The 13,513-nt window shown below is 42.6% G+C and overlaps 1 protein-coding gene across 7 annotated transcripts in view; it reads left to right on the top strand.

The window, feature by feature from the left end:
- The window catches only part of ITGA9 (integrin subunit alpha 9), a 391,432-nt gene that overhangs the window by 92,412 nt on the left and 285,507 nt on the right, over positions 1 to 13,513 (top strand). For all 7 annotated transcript variants that reach the window (XR_008309811.1, XR_008309810.1, XM_053261579.1 and 4 more), the window contains 4 exons: positions 1,074 to 1,142; positions 3,725 to 3,862; positions 10,450 to 10,555; positions 12,385 to 12,479. Coding sequence is in view for 5 of the 7 variants with exons in the window: in XM_053261579.1 (XP_053117554.1) it covers positions 1,074 to 1,142; positions 3,725 to 3,862; positions 10,450 to 10,555; positions 12,385 to 12,479 (408 nt within the window). In the remaining 2 variants the exon portion in view is untranslated. The remainder of the gene's footprint in view (positions 1 to 1,073; positions 1,143 to 3,724; positions 3,863 to 10,449; positions 10,556 to 12,384; positions 12,480 to 13,513) is intronic.

Raw genomic sequence — 13,513 nt, 5'->3', positions numbered from 1 at the left:
AAGGAGAGTGGGCTAAGAATCCTCCTAGGCTCTACACACGGCTCCTGTCTAGAGCCTCATTAAATCATAATAGACAAAAAAAGTGAAAAGAAAATACAATACAAAGCAGCTTAAAAACTCATTTTAAAAATCAGATCAAATCTGAAAACCAAAATTTAAAAGGTTTGGATGAACAAAAAGCTCTTTACCTGGCTTCTAAAAGAACAAAGTGATGAAGCCAGGCAAACCTTGCCGGGGAAGCTATTCCATAAATGGGGTGCAACCACTGAAAAGGCTCTCTCCCTGGTAACGACCTACCTCACCTCATTTGGCGGAGCACCCAGAAGAGGGTCTTTGAAGAAGATCTTAAGGTTTGGGTAGGGACATAACCGCCTAGAGCCTTTGAGTCAGCCAGTATATAAAATAAATAAATATGGGGCAAGGCGCTCTCTCAGGTAACCGGTCCCAAGTGATATATACCCAAATTTGTAAAGTTCCATTCATTTAGTAGGGTGACAGAAAGTTTTAGGGATAGGGCCCATAGGTAAAATGTGTTTGATTATTCGGGAATGTTCATCATCACTGTGTTAAATACATACATAACTGAAGGATGACTTTCTCTTGTGTGTAACTATCTGAACATTGAGATCATTTACTGAGGCCCTACTCCAAGTCCCCCCCCCCTTTTGAAGGTTAGATTCATCAGCTCAGTACTTTCTGTCATGATGCCCTGACTCTGGAATGCCCTTTCCAAACCCATTTGCCTGGCATCTACTTAAAAACAAACAAACAGCTCAGTGCCAGGTGAAAATGGTTTTATTTTCTAAAGGCTTTGGTAGGTTTTAATTGTGGACTGCTGTTGGTGTTTGCTGCTTTTTGAGTATGTGTCTGTAGTGTGTTTATTTTGCATTGTATTTTAATTTTTGTAAGTTGAACTTCAATTTGATGGAAAGATGGGTTAAATATTCTTCTAAGTAAATATATACAATCATACATAGATAACAACATTTTTGCAATTAATAATAAAGGATGTTATAAAATGTCTAGCAGGCGTGCTAGTGTTAGTTCTTTCATATTTTTGTTTAACTTCCTAGGTATACATTTTCCGAACTGATAGAAGATCTGGTTCTTTGGTACAGATTTTTCAGGCTTCAGGTAAAAAGGTAAGCAATTCTTGGAAGATTTTTGTTGTTACATTAGTATGGAATGAATGGTTTATTCTCTCAGGGCAGATTTTATTTAGATTGCTTACAAGTGTATATACCCTCGGACTGCAATTTGGTCATCCCTACCCCAGGAATCTTTCTTCCTTGAGGTAACTTTGAACATTATGATTTCCTACATCAGTATCTCCTCTATGTAGGTGTATGTGGCAAAACAGATAGATGTACATTCATCTGGAATGATAGTCTATATGGGAAGTGATATCTGTGTGAGAAACGTCATGTGCAAAATATCTCCCAAATCATTTTGATATTGTGTACATTTGCAGATTTGTTGTAAACAGAACAGCCAAAACACACGATTAGGGAAAATATGATCAGGAAAAGTCTTTTTGTTTGCGAAACGTGTTCTTGAAGTTTTTCTACTCAAGAGAAATTATGAAATGGCCGGAAAACTTATCAACTGCAGAGAGGCACACTCATTTCCCCCATATCAATCTCTTTTAAAATTCTTGTCCTGTTTCTTTGGAAAGGGCGGGGGATGTAAACAGTGGTAATCTGGAAACAAGATGTCATCAAGTAGGCAGATAGAGATGGGCAGACCAAGATGAGTTCATTATTTGTCTGAGTAAGGAGTTGCTCAGATTGAGGAGTTTGGCCAGAATCGGCAGCTCCATAGGACCATGTGGAATCTGATTAGTCTGTTACGCCATATGCCTGCTGACTGAATAGGTAGCTGCAAAACCATCATCTGGCCATTTGCAGTGGGGGTGCTGTGGTGTAATAGAGATCAGGCTAGTAACTCCCCTTTCTTGCAAACTGCAGTAATTTTATGGAGTAATGTACCTCTGTCCTGCTGCTAGACACTGCTTACTTCCTTGCTGGGAATGGGACGTCATATGCAAATTAATAGTGCTCAGTTTGAACAGCAGGAAGCTAAGTTTCTCACAACAATTCTAGGAGCCCACACTGCACATGTTGCATTTGGGAAAATAACACTCCTTTCCCCATTTGAAATTGCCTACATCCATAGGACATACCTTTCATTCACTGCCTAGAGGACCCCCCCTCCCAACTTTTACACAAAGTGTAACATAAGTGCTTTGACACAAATGTTTTAAAGTATTAACACACACAAAAAGAAATCATGAAGAGAGTTCAGTGCTGAATGTTTGACCTTAAACTCACAACAGCAAGCAAATTAGAGATGTAAGAAGATGTTTGTCCTTTAGTTGCTTCCCATATTTCTTCAGTGGCTTGTAAGCAGTTAGTGCATGCAACTTTTATATACTGAACGGTCAATTTTGATAGCTTATAATAGGTGTGGCTGCTGTTGCATGGCTGATGTCATAACTTGGCCAGAATATTTGGCTCATTTTGGTCCAGGACAAGTTGTGTGACCAAATTGAGGAGGGGAAAGAAACACAATTGTTCAGCTAATAGTCCTATAACTAGATGAGAGTCAGTCTTAGTGTAATTTCCTGCATGCTCCATTTGATGTCCCTTCATTTCTGATTCAAATTAATGTTTAGTGGTGAAATAATTGCACACCAGACATGTGCAATCTGGCATAGAAGTGGTGACACATGGCTCCTGTTTCACTGGGTGAATAGAGTAAAAAAGTCAACAACTATTTGTGTTTCTTAGGAAAAATACAGAACAAATATAACAATTCAGGACAGGTAACAACTGCCAAATGGAAACAGTACTCCATACCTTTGCATGGTAGTGACTCCAACTTGCTGGTTTTTCACCTCAGTGTGTGTATAGTCTCTATGCAAGTGGCAGCCTCATTGCCAGGAATATGTGATGATGGCATGGAACTCTCCGTACAGGGGAGCCAATCCACATAGTCTGTATATTTTCAGCCTTAGGGTTGCTGTGTGGAGTCTTCTCCATGGTAGAAATTCTGCAGAAATCAGCCCTTACTTCCTACTTGTCTGCCATCTTGTCCATTGAATCCACAAATTGCAAAATCAGTCATTAGGTGCGTGGGTTGATATGTGACTAGCTTTTTGTATTGTTTTCAGTGCTGCAAACCAAAATATTCTTAGTTGAATTTACATTCTTTTAAACCTTGTTAAAGTCAACAAAAGTTCAGTGCCTTTAGGGCTGTTAAACCAATCTTATAAATACCCTGATAACGTATCCAGATTGTGACTCTTGTTGTTTCTGATCAACACATTTAAAAAAGATTTGCAGCATGATGTAATGAGCTACAATCTGCATCATGTATGTTGGAGTGCTTGCAAAACTGGATGAGTCACGGAAATAACCAAAAAAGGCCATGACTTTTGACTTATATTAACAAAAATGGGGACTGTCAACTGGCCCTTTAAAGTAATGTCTTTTGGTGCATTGCAGTAATTCCTCTTAAGATACAACTAAAGGTTAGGTGTGAGTGTTTAATGCAAAAGCCAGTCTGAGCCAGTTGCCAAAACATTCTCCAGAGAGATTCCTAGAGCTGCTGGTGTGAGATAAAGCAGCAAGTTGCTATTTCGATTACAAACAAAAGCATAAATGATTTCCTTCTGTGTGTGGGCAGATACTGAATGCTTTGTTGTGACTCGGCTTGGTTACAGATGGGCTCTTACTTTGGCTCCTCCTTATGTGCAGTTGATCTGAATTCTGACGGACTTTCAGACCTCCTGGTGGGAGCGCCCATGTTTTCCGAGATCAGGGATGAGGGTCAAGTCACTGTCTATCTCAGCAGAGGAAATGTGAGTATGTAAAGATGCTGAGAAAGTGGACTGGGGAAATCCTTTAACATTCCTCTCTGATCCTGATGCGTGGTACCATGCAGGTTCTGCTTAAGGGCATTGAGCAGATGTGAGGCTCTCTGCCGATTCAAGATGCTCAACACTCCCAGCACAACAGGCAGAACTATTTTTATAATTATTTTGGATGTCCAAAATGTACAGTTCCAGAAAAGTAGCTAATTCATACTTTTGTAGCAAAACCACCAATTACAAGCCTAAAGATGAGCACATTCATTGTGGCATAAGGTTTCATGGGAGACTCTTACTGCCTGAGTTGCGTGAAGTGGTCTATTTATTTTATTGATTTCTTTTACCCAGCTTTTCTACATTAAAATGCCTAACGTGGCTTACAAAAACACTGCATAATGTAGCCTAAAGCGACAATAAAATATATAATAATTGTAAGTTGGTCAATTATTGGTCGCTAAAAGTCGACACCGCTGGGTGGTTGCTAAGAGTTGACACCGATTTGACGGCACATAATCAATCAATCAAGTCGGCATGCTGAAGCCAAACCATGAAATCATGCAGTATGAAAGCATTAAAAAATGCATTGAAGTAAGTGTGTTTTTACGGCTCACTGAAAGGCAAGCAGAGATGGAGCCAGGCAGACGATTCTCAGAAGGACATTTCACATAATCTTGGCACCACAATAGAAAAGACTGTCCTTTATACACACCTACAACCCCTCTGATGGCAGAAGGTTATGGAGAAGTGCCTTTGATGACCTTGGTATTCTGGCAGGTTCATGTGAGCGGGGATCTAGAAAGTAGGCAAGTATGGTGACTGACATGACACACAGCATTACAAAGCTATAACACTGTGTTCCAGGGCTGCTATGGACTCCCTGAGCTCACTCTCACTATACTAGAACACACTCACTGCTGAGGACAGTGTGTCCACAGTTAGGTATTGGAGCCCTCTTGAGATGCAGAAGAAAATAGAACCCCCGTGGTTACAGGTGGTATAGAGTTGGATTGGTCAGGAATGTAAACATTCCTGGTCTTCTGCCTTTGTCTGGCCAGCAGAGCAATGTTTCTGTACTTCAAACTCCACCTTTTCCAACTCAAGCTACTGACCTGGGGGACCCTGAGCTGAGAAGACCTCCTACTGGTCTATATGTGGAGGCCTTGCCCTGACACCCACTATGGCCAGAGGATGACATTTTGAGTCAGGAAGTGCTGTTTCTGCTGGAATGTTCTACTACTGCAGTTCTGGTGATTGGGTGCAATTTTTGATGACTTCCCTTCTGCTGGAAGTGTTCTGTGCAGTGCAAAAAAGATAACCCTGAGGGCTGTACAGCCCTCAGCAACATATTTACATTTGTCATGGAGCACTTCTGGCGGAAGAAGAAGCTGTTGAAATTGCCCCCTCCCTTGTGTGCACCTGCACTGCATTAGTGTGAAAGTCAGCAGCAACACCAGTGCTTCCTGACTCAGGATGCCAGCCAGAGTTTACAGAATGCTCATGAGCTGAGAACTCATGACTGTTCATGAGTACCTTAGTCTGGCTGTCAACTACTATCGTCCCCTAAAGCAAGACCATTGTTTAAGTGTGAGATCCTAAGACCAACCATGGGATGATATGGTGTCTGAAAGAAATAATAAACTTACAACTCAGGCAAAAATGTGAGAACTGGAGCCTGTGTAAAAAGAAGTCTTTGGAACTGGCTTTCATTTTTATTTTGTTGTTGAAAACTTGTGCAGTGTGAAATCTCTAGGAAAAAAAATGACTGGGCTTTTCATTGCAAAGCTGTACATTGCACAATCTCTGTGACCCTTCATTTAACAACAGTAGCCTAGGGAAATAATCAACACAAACTTCCTGTATGCTGAAATGATCACGACTTGTTTGGAAGGAACATGAGCCATATGGGCTTTCTCAGAGCACTTCTGTTTGTGAAATTGTCTCTTTCCCCAAATAAATGCCATCTGAGCTTTGGTTTCAAACATATGGGTCTCAAACCATGACCACTGAGGTCATTTGAGGTCAGACATGCACAATGGCACATAACAAGTTTGTGTCTTGAGGCAAGAGGTGGGGGGTATATAACTGTAGAAGACAACATATAAGAAAATAGGAAACCTGATCCGTTAAAAACAACAACACCACAGGTATTCATATAGTACCTATCTCTAAATATGTTCACTGGTACTGTAATTCCCTTATGAACTTTTATGTCAGTTAATCACATTAGAAAGTGTGTACTAGATTTCGTCACTATAGTGTAAATGCTTGAACTACTCAGTTTGATTCCATTCGCTCACCCACATCCCGCACATCATAAAAACATAAAAAATTGTACATACAATCGTACTGTATTACATGCAGAGCCTTAGGGTAAACCTCATGAAACTGTACCTAGTAGTGAATATCAAGGGGGGGGAAAACTCAATAAAAACTGAAATTTCCCCTCACCATTTGTGCTACAATTTTTCTTTAAGTCGGGTTTTCTTTATGTCAGCAGTTTTCTGAAGACCCCCCAAATATTTTATTACAGTTTCCAGAAACCAATCTCTCTCTTCATCCACAAACAAGAAAGAAACCCTTGAAATATACACAGAGCTGCTTTAAAGAGCTATGTTTAGTTTTCTTCTGCAAATCTTCTGAATCTGAGATGCAGGGTAGATTGCAGAAACTGACTCGGAAGCAGACATGTGGGGATAATCTGCATTTTGTGGTAATTATGGTAGGATCTAAAGACAAATTTTTCTCTTTTTTGTTGATCTCATATATTGAACTTAATATTTTTAAGAATAAGCTTCTTACTTTGCAAAATTGCTTTTTATTTCTTTGTGTTGCTACCCTTACACTCCAATCTCTAGAGTACAGATTTTTTCTTATGAAAAATTGAACCAAATCCTTCAGTAATGTGCTATAATGTAATGAAAATACTTAGCATTTGTATAGAGCATTCTGAGTGTGCAAAGTGCTTTGCATTTATTATCTCCTACTCACCGGGCAAAGAGGCACCTTTTAAAGTGGTCTCTCTCTTATATTAGTGGGAGAGATCAATTGTCCCTAGTCAGATCAGCATAGCATCTCTCCAGTGGCTATTCCTGAGGTTTTCTTTGTATAATTTTAAAAACGATTGTGAGTCCTTTGGACATGGGAAATAATATTCTCATTCTTTTGCTATGTAAACAACTTGAGGACATCTTTTTTTTTTGGCAGCAGGGAAGAGCTGTATAGAAATAATATTGCCTTGATGACAATGGGGCCTGAATACTCTCTGTCTGGTCTGCATGATGCACAGTGTTATCCCTCTGTAACACTGTGTCCTGGTACCGGTGTGGAATTCTAAGCAGGCTGACAGTGCTGTGAATGAGCAGTGGCACCAACCGTGCAACCGTCATTTTCCACATTGCCGCGAATGGGGGAAACTGGTAGCACTGCTTCTGCAACCGCTCATTCCGAGCACCATCAGGTCAGCTTAGGATCCCAGAGCTGCCTTGGGGTGCAGTGTTATGGATGTGTAATGCTGCACATCATATAGGCCTCTTTCCCCAACTCCCTCTTAAACTGCAAAACCCATCACTCCCAAGAGCAGTGGGGTTATCTGGCAGTAGGGATACCTGGCAGTGGGTATCAGAAAAAGGACAGCAAACCTCATGGGCATGCGACGTCCATACTCAAACTGCTCAGGTGTGCAGGAGAGGCCCACCAGCCGCGGTGTCCGCCACCACCACGGGGGTGTCTGTGGCTTGCTCTACTCGGCTCACCCCCCACCCCCCTGGTGGTGAAGATGAGAAATATCAGCGGGACAGCAGGCAGTGGTGGGGTAGTGAGGGTGGGGAGGCTCCCCCCAATAACTTGGACGCCCCTAAGGAGGCAGGAGCAGTGGCAGGGCGAGGTATCTTTTTAAAAAGTGGGGGCAATGTGAATGTGGGGGGTTAGGTAGGTTGCCCCGCCCCTTGCATCTGATGTCAGATGCAGGGGGTATGGTTTGGGGTGTTGGTGCACGTGCATGTTTTACGTGTGCAATAGGGGGCTCCTTCCTGCTCTTTGTGCCCTGGCCCCAGGAAAGCTTGCTACACCCTTGTTCTAAGGGGGAAACAGTTATACTACACCACTCAATACAGTGGGTAATGTTTTATTTTTAGACTAGCCAACCTGCACAGAGCATCTGTGTGCTCTTTGGGGCTGGCTTTCCCCCCTCCCTCCTGCCCCCCTCCCCTCCCCCTCACTCCATGCTGCCCCACTCTCTCTTGCCCCTCCCTCCCTCCCCACTCTCTCTTGCCCCCTCCCATCCCTCCCGCCCCACTCTCTCTTGCCCTCTCTCCCCCTCCCACCCCTCTCTCCCCCTCCTGCCCGTCTCTCCTGCCCTCCCCCTCTCCCTCCTGCTCCTCTCTCCTGCCCTTCCCCTCTCCCTCCTGCTCCTCTCTCCTGCCCTCCCCCTCTTCCTCCTCTCTCCTGCCCTCCCCCTCTTCCTCCTGCTCCACTCTCTCTTGCCCTCCCCTCCCCCACTCTCTTGTCCTCCCCTTCCCCCTTGTCCTCCCCTTCCCCCTCCCCCGCTCCCCCTTGTCCTCCCCCTCCCCCTGCATTTTATTTTCCTCTACTTACTGGGTGGTGGGCAGCCAAAAAGGGCCCCGCCGCCCCTTCTCCCAGGCGGCGAACAGGGAAGTCCCGCTGCCCAGTTCCCTCCCACCCCTGCCTCCCACGGGCGCCTGGCCTTGGCGGTCGGTCCTGCTGCTGCCTGGCCGTGAGCCGGCCAGGCCCGCCATGCCAAGTGCCGCCTCCGTGGTCCGCTGGGCCCGCTTCCGCCGCTTGCCAGTCTCTGTGGCCGGCCTCTTTGAGGCTGGCTACCTCTCCCCCACCCCCACCTTCTGCCCCAGTCTCTGGGCGGGCACGGGCTCAGGCTGCTGGGCCGAGTGCCGCGTCTGGGCCCACCGCCTCCTTGCCTGGGCCCGCTGCCTCACTTCCGCGGCCGGGCCTGCGGTTACTGTCGCCGGGCCAGGCCTGCCTCCGCAGCCTGGCCCGCCGCTGGCCAGTTCTCCTGGGTGCGCCAGCCAATCAGGCGTCTACGGCGCCCATCCAATCAGCTGGGCAGCCATGATGCACATTCGAAGGCACACCCAGTATATATATGTGTATGTATGTATATATATATATATATATATATATATATATATATATATATATGTATATATGTATATATATATATATATATGAATATATGATGCACTCATGTTGGCAGCAGGTCAGTTTTGATCTGACCCTTCACATCTAAGTCCCTCCACATGACAACCCAAACATCTCTTTATTTACATAGGAGTAAGTCCCATTGAGTGCAGTACTTACTCCTAAATAAGTTTGCTTATGAGCCTCTCCCAATTTCCTCCCTACTGCAGCATGACAAGGAGGCATAGTCCTTCTCCCTCTGAGGCAGGTAGCAGTGCCTGAGAAGAAAACGTGCCCAGGCAGCAGGAAGAGGCTTTCAGGCATGTGTGCACACTCTCCACGACTCCTGTGTGGCAAGGAGAAGTGCTGTCTCTGAAAGGCTGCAGCCTCTGCCTCTACCTCTCAGAGCAACTTGCCTGGCGCTCCTGTTTTCTTGATCACAGCCGGCTGCTCCAGTAGCGATTCCTGGTATGCAATTTAAGATGACCGCTGCCCCCCCTGCCCACCCCGCATTTAAACTCAAAGAATTGTAAAAAAAAAAAAAAATCATCTTGGATTTGGGTAAATACAGCAGACTGGACTTTGGGAGGAATTTCCTGACTGTAAGAACAGTTCAGCAGTGGAACTGTCTGTCTCTCACAGTGGTCGTGGGCTCTGCTTCCCTAGAGATTTTTGAACCGAGATTGGAGCGCTATCTGTCAGGGATGCTGTAGCAGATTCCTAGAATGATTGGGGGTGTGTATGGACCAGAACACCTGCTGCAGGTACCTTTCAGCTTTCATGAGTCTATACTTGGATTGAAAACAACTTGAAACAAAATTAAGATCTGACCAATTCACCAGGGCTAGCTTTTTAGTTAGTCAAAATGTTTTAAATTGATTAACAAATTAATCAACACATTGCAGCAGTTATAAGCATTATTACAATTTTGCCACATAACCTAATAGATGTCATGCAAATCAAATTATTAGAAATCAAATTATTATTAGAAATATGATAATAATAATAATAATATAATTGTAATATTTCACTGTAACCATACTTTTGGATAGAAGTTAATTCCCTCACAAGTGAATTGTTCAATTGTTTTGGGCCTTTTCAGCGATTCATGTACATGATTTAACACACACAAAATAGCTACTTGAAATGTGAATATTAGTTGTTAATTGGCCTTTATTCTGTCATCCTGGTTCACTACTTCCTTTTCAGAGCACTTGAGTGTCTTTTTAATGTACACTATTTCCTTTTATAATGCACAGGTTTAGTTGTACTGGCTGAAATTTCGGTAAGAGTGCAGGAGTCTTACTGCAACCATGCTCCAGGTGTTTCCTGAGGGACATGTGCACAAGTGTGTTTCAGCAAAGAGGCCATGTATCTTTCAACACTTGCCCTGTTTTTCTTAGCCTGTCCTATTTCCTGTTTGCTAGGGAGTTCTGGAAGAGCAGCTTGTTCTGAATGGTGACAATGCCTACAATGCACACTTTGGGGAAAGTATGGCTTCCCTGGGGGATATCGATGATGATGGATTCCCAGGTCAGTGTGTTTTCTTTTGTACGTTAGCTGTGGTCTTTCTTGCTCTAGCAAGATACGTATAAGATTTGGGTATGTGGCCAGAGTGTAACTGAATGCAGAGAAGGATTCTTCATGTTAAGCATGGCTGTCAAATGATGTGCCTTAACTGAAGAATGAGTTGGTTTTGTTTAAACAAATGTCCATAATATGCAAACTTCAGTACAAGTGCCTTTTTGAGATAATGAAGGAAATGTGTGAACTTACAGTTCTGGATGCATTCACAGCTCTATGAGACAGCAAAGTTTATTCTAGCAGTAACTTCAGCAGTCAAGAGTTTCTCTTCTGTATTGTCCTCACTGTCAGCGCAATAGAGAGTGAATTTCTTTAGTGCTTATGGGAGTGTCCTCATCTACTGAGATGAAGCACTCGACTGCTGAAGTTACAGCTGGAGCAAACTCTTTGCTGTTTTGACAGTGAATGTGCAAATGAGCCTTTTAATAAAGAAAAAAACCCACTTACTATTAGGAAAAAATTTTCCCCCATTCCCAATTCCAGTAACATAGGAATTCTCAAATGTGGGTCCCTAGATGCTGTTGGCCTTAGTCACGATGACCTTGGGCGTTGTAGTTGGGGATGATGAGAAGAAGAAAAACAGGAAGCACCCAATCAAAAAGCAAAACAAGAGACAAAATCTCAAAATGCTGTAATGCATTTATTGGAGCCCAACACGTTTTAGCCAGAAAAGGCTTTTTTCAGAGTCAGTGATTTATAGCAATAGCAGTAGCACTTACATTTATATACCGCTCTATAGCCGGAGCTCTCTAAGCGGTTTACAATGATTTTAGCATATTGCCCCCAACATTCTGGGTACCGACCTCGGAAGGATGGAAGGCTGAGTCAACCTTGAGCATTCCAAAGATAATTCTAACAAGTAGTCTTTTGCATTGTGTTTTGCTTTTGGGGGATGATGAGAGCTGTAGTCTAACAACATTTGGGGATCCATGTTTGAGAAACCCCTGCAGTAATGCACTAGAAACAAAATAGTATTCCAAAATTCCAACACACACACACACACACACACACACACACACACACACACACACACACACAGAGCAGTCTTTGCCCAAAACTCTGGTTTCATCAATTCAGTTAACTTCAGCAATTTCTGATTAAAGTTAGCTTCCACTGATGAATCAACTAAGTTTATTGATCTATAGTTTATTGATCTACCTTTTAAAGCATGCAGCTCTAATTTTAAGCAACCTTTGAACTTGCAATTAGCCATCTAGCTAGCCTAACTCATGTGGACATTTTATGTTCCTTTGTTCCATGTAGCTTGTTCCTTCTCTTTCTTCCTTTAAAACTCTTTCAGCACTTTTTCCTCTAGAATTGGGCCATCCAACCCAGTGTATCATATGAAGACTTTGGAAACTTGGCATTCTGAATAGATTTTTCAATGCCTGGGCCATGGAGTAGTTTCGTGGTGGGTGGCTTATGCTTTATGTCCCAGTGATCGTTTCATGTACAGTGCCTGGTATCTCTCTTGAGACAATTCAGGGATGTAAAGACTTACACTGATTCTCTTGCACATGGCTGCTGTTATTTGTAGAGCCCAAATAGATGTTTCTTATTAGAAGCAATATAAATATAACTTTTGGTGGCTTTTTAAAAACATCAGCTGTTCATTAAATGGCTTTTTTTCTAAACCAGGCAGCCACTGATTTAGTGGCTTTCATCTTTATGATGAAGAAGAGTTGTTGCAGCAAGAGTCTTTTTTTTTTTTTTTTGTAATTGAAAGGGGCAGAGAGAGTTCTGAAGTGTCTCCAGTTTACATTGTCTTGCATAACTAGATGTCGCCATTGGTGCCCCTAAAGAAGATGACTATGTAGGAGCTGTCTATATCTACCATGGATATGCTGGTGGCATCATACCTCAATATTCTATGGTAAGTAAGGCATCTTTATTCATTTATTTTAAATATTTATACCCCACACCCCCAGTACACTACTGCTTGGGGTGGCTCATGACAATAAAATAGATACAATGTGAAATAAAACTAATGCAATTAACCAAATTAAATAAACAATCAAAAGTCAGGCTAAACCCGCAATCAGAATTAAGTTTCAAATTAAGTTATTTTAAAAGCTGGAAATTTGGAATTATAAAACTAAAAACGAAGAACCTACCAGATATAATCAAAGATGAGGAGCATTAAAAAGCCTCGTTAAAAAAATGCTTTATTGTTGTGTTTAAAAAAACACTGAGGGAGGGAGCATGGCGAAGCTCTTCAGGGAGGGCATTCCAAAGCCACGTACGTGCATGTGTGACAAGGTGGGGCTTTGTGGGAATGCAGTGAAATATAAAAGCAAAGTTGGAACAGTGGCTGGCCAGCAACAGTGTTACATGGGATGAATACTCACCTTATTAGTAATTTAAAGGTATATATTGATTTCCTTTGTTTTGTCACACAGTACAAGTCACTTGTGGTTGCAGGACTGCTCATGGTACCTTTTGGTCAGGCAACTGTCATTAGCATTGGTCACCATATGGTGCATCACCACAGATCCATTGCCATTTACTGCCTTGGGCTAGTACTCCCAAATGTAAGGCAAGATGGATGGTGATAAGATTGATATCTATCAATCAATCAATCAATCAATTATTTTATTACGATCACAGACCAGCACAATTTACAAACAGAAGCCCAACAAAAAAAACCCTACATAACATGTTTGTGATACAGTCGTTAAGCATATAGTTAAGCATAAAGATCAATTAACAATGATTCTTAATGAACTCCTGGTGGATTTGACTGGCTATTAAACAGAACTTAGCCACATTATAAGATCTCAGGTCATTCTGGTCAGTTAAAAAATAACCAAGATAAAAAGAATCTGTACATCCTGGGTGGCAGCTAATAAAAGGGGTTATATGTTTACGCTGTGTATCTCAGTAAAATTGACAATAAAGGAGCACATG

The sequence above is a fragment of the Hemicordylus capensis genome, chromosome 6, assembly GCF_027244095.1.
Source record: "Hemicordylus capensis ecotype Gifberg chromosome 6, rHemCap1.1.pri, whole genome shotgun sequence".
NCBI lineage: Eukaryota > Metazoa > Chordata > Lepidosauria > Squamata > Cordylidae > Hemicordylus > Hemicordylus capensis.
The sequence above is the reverse complement of the archived record's forward strand: the minus strand, read 5'-3'. Positions and strand labels throughout refer to the sequence as shown.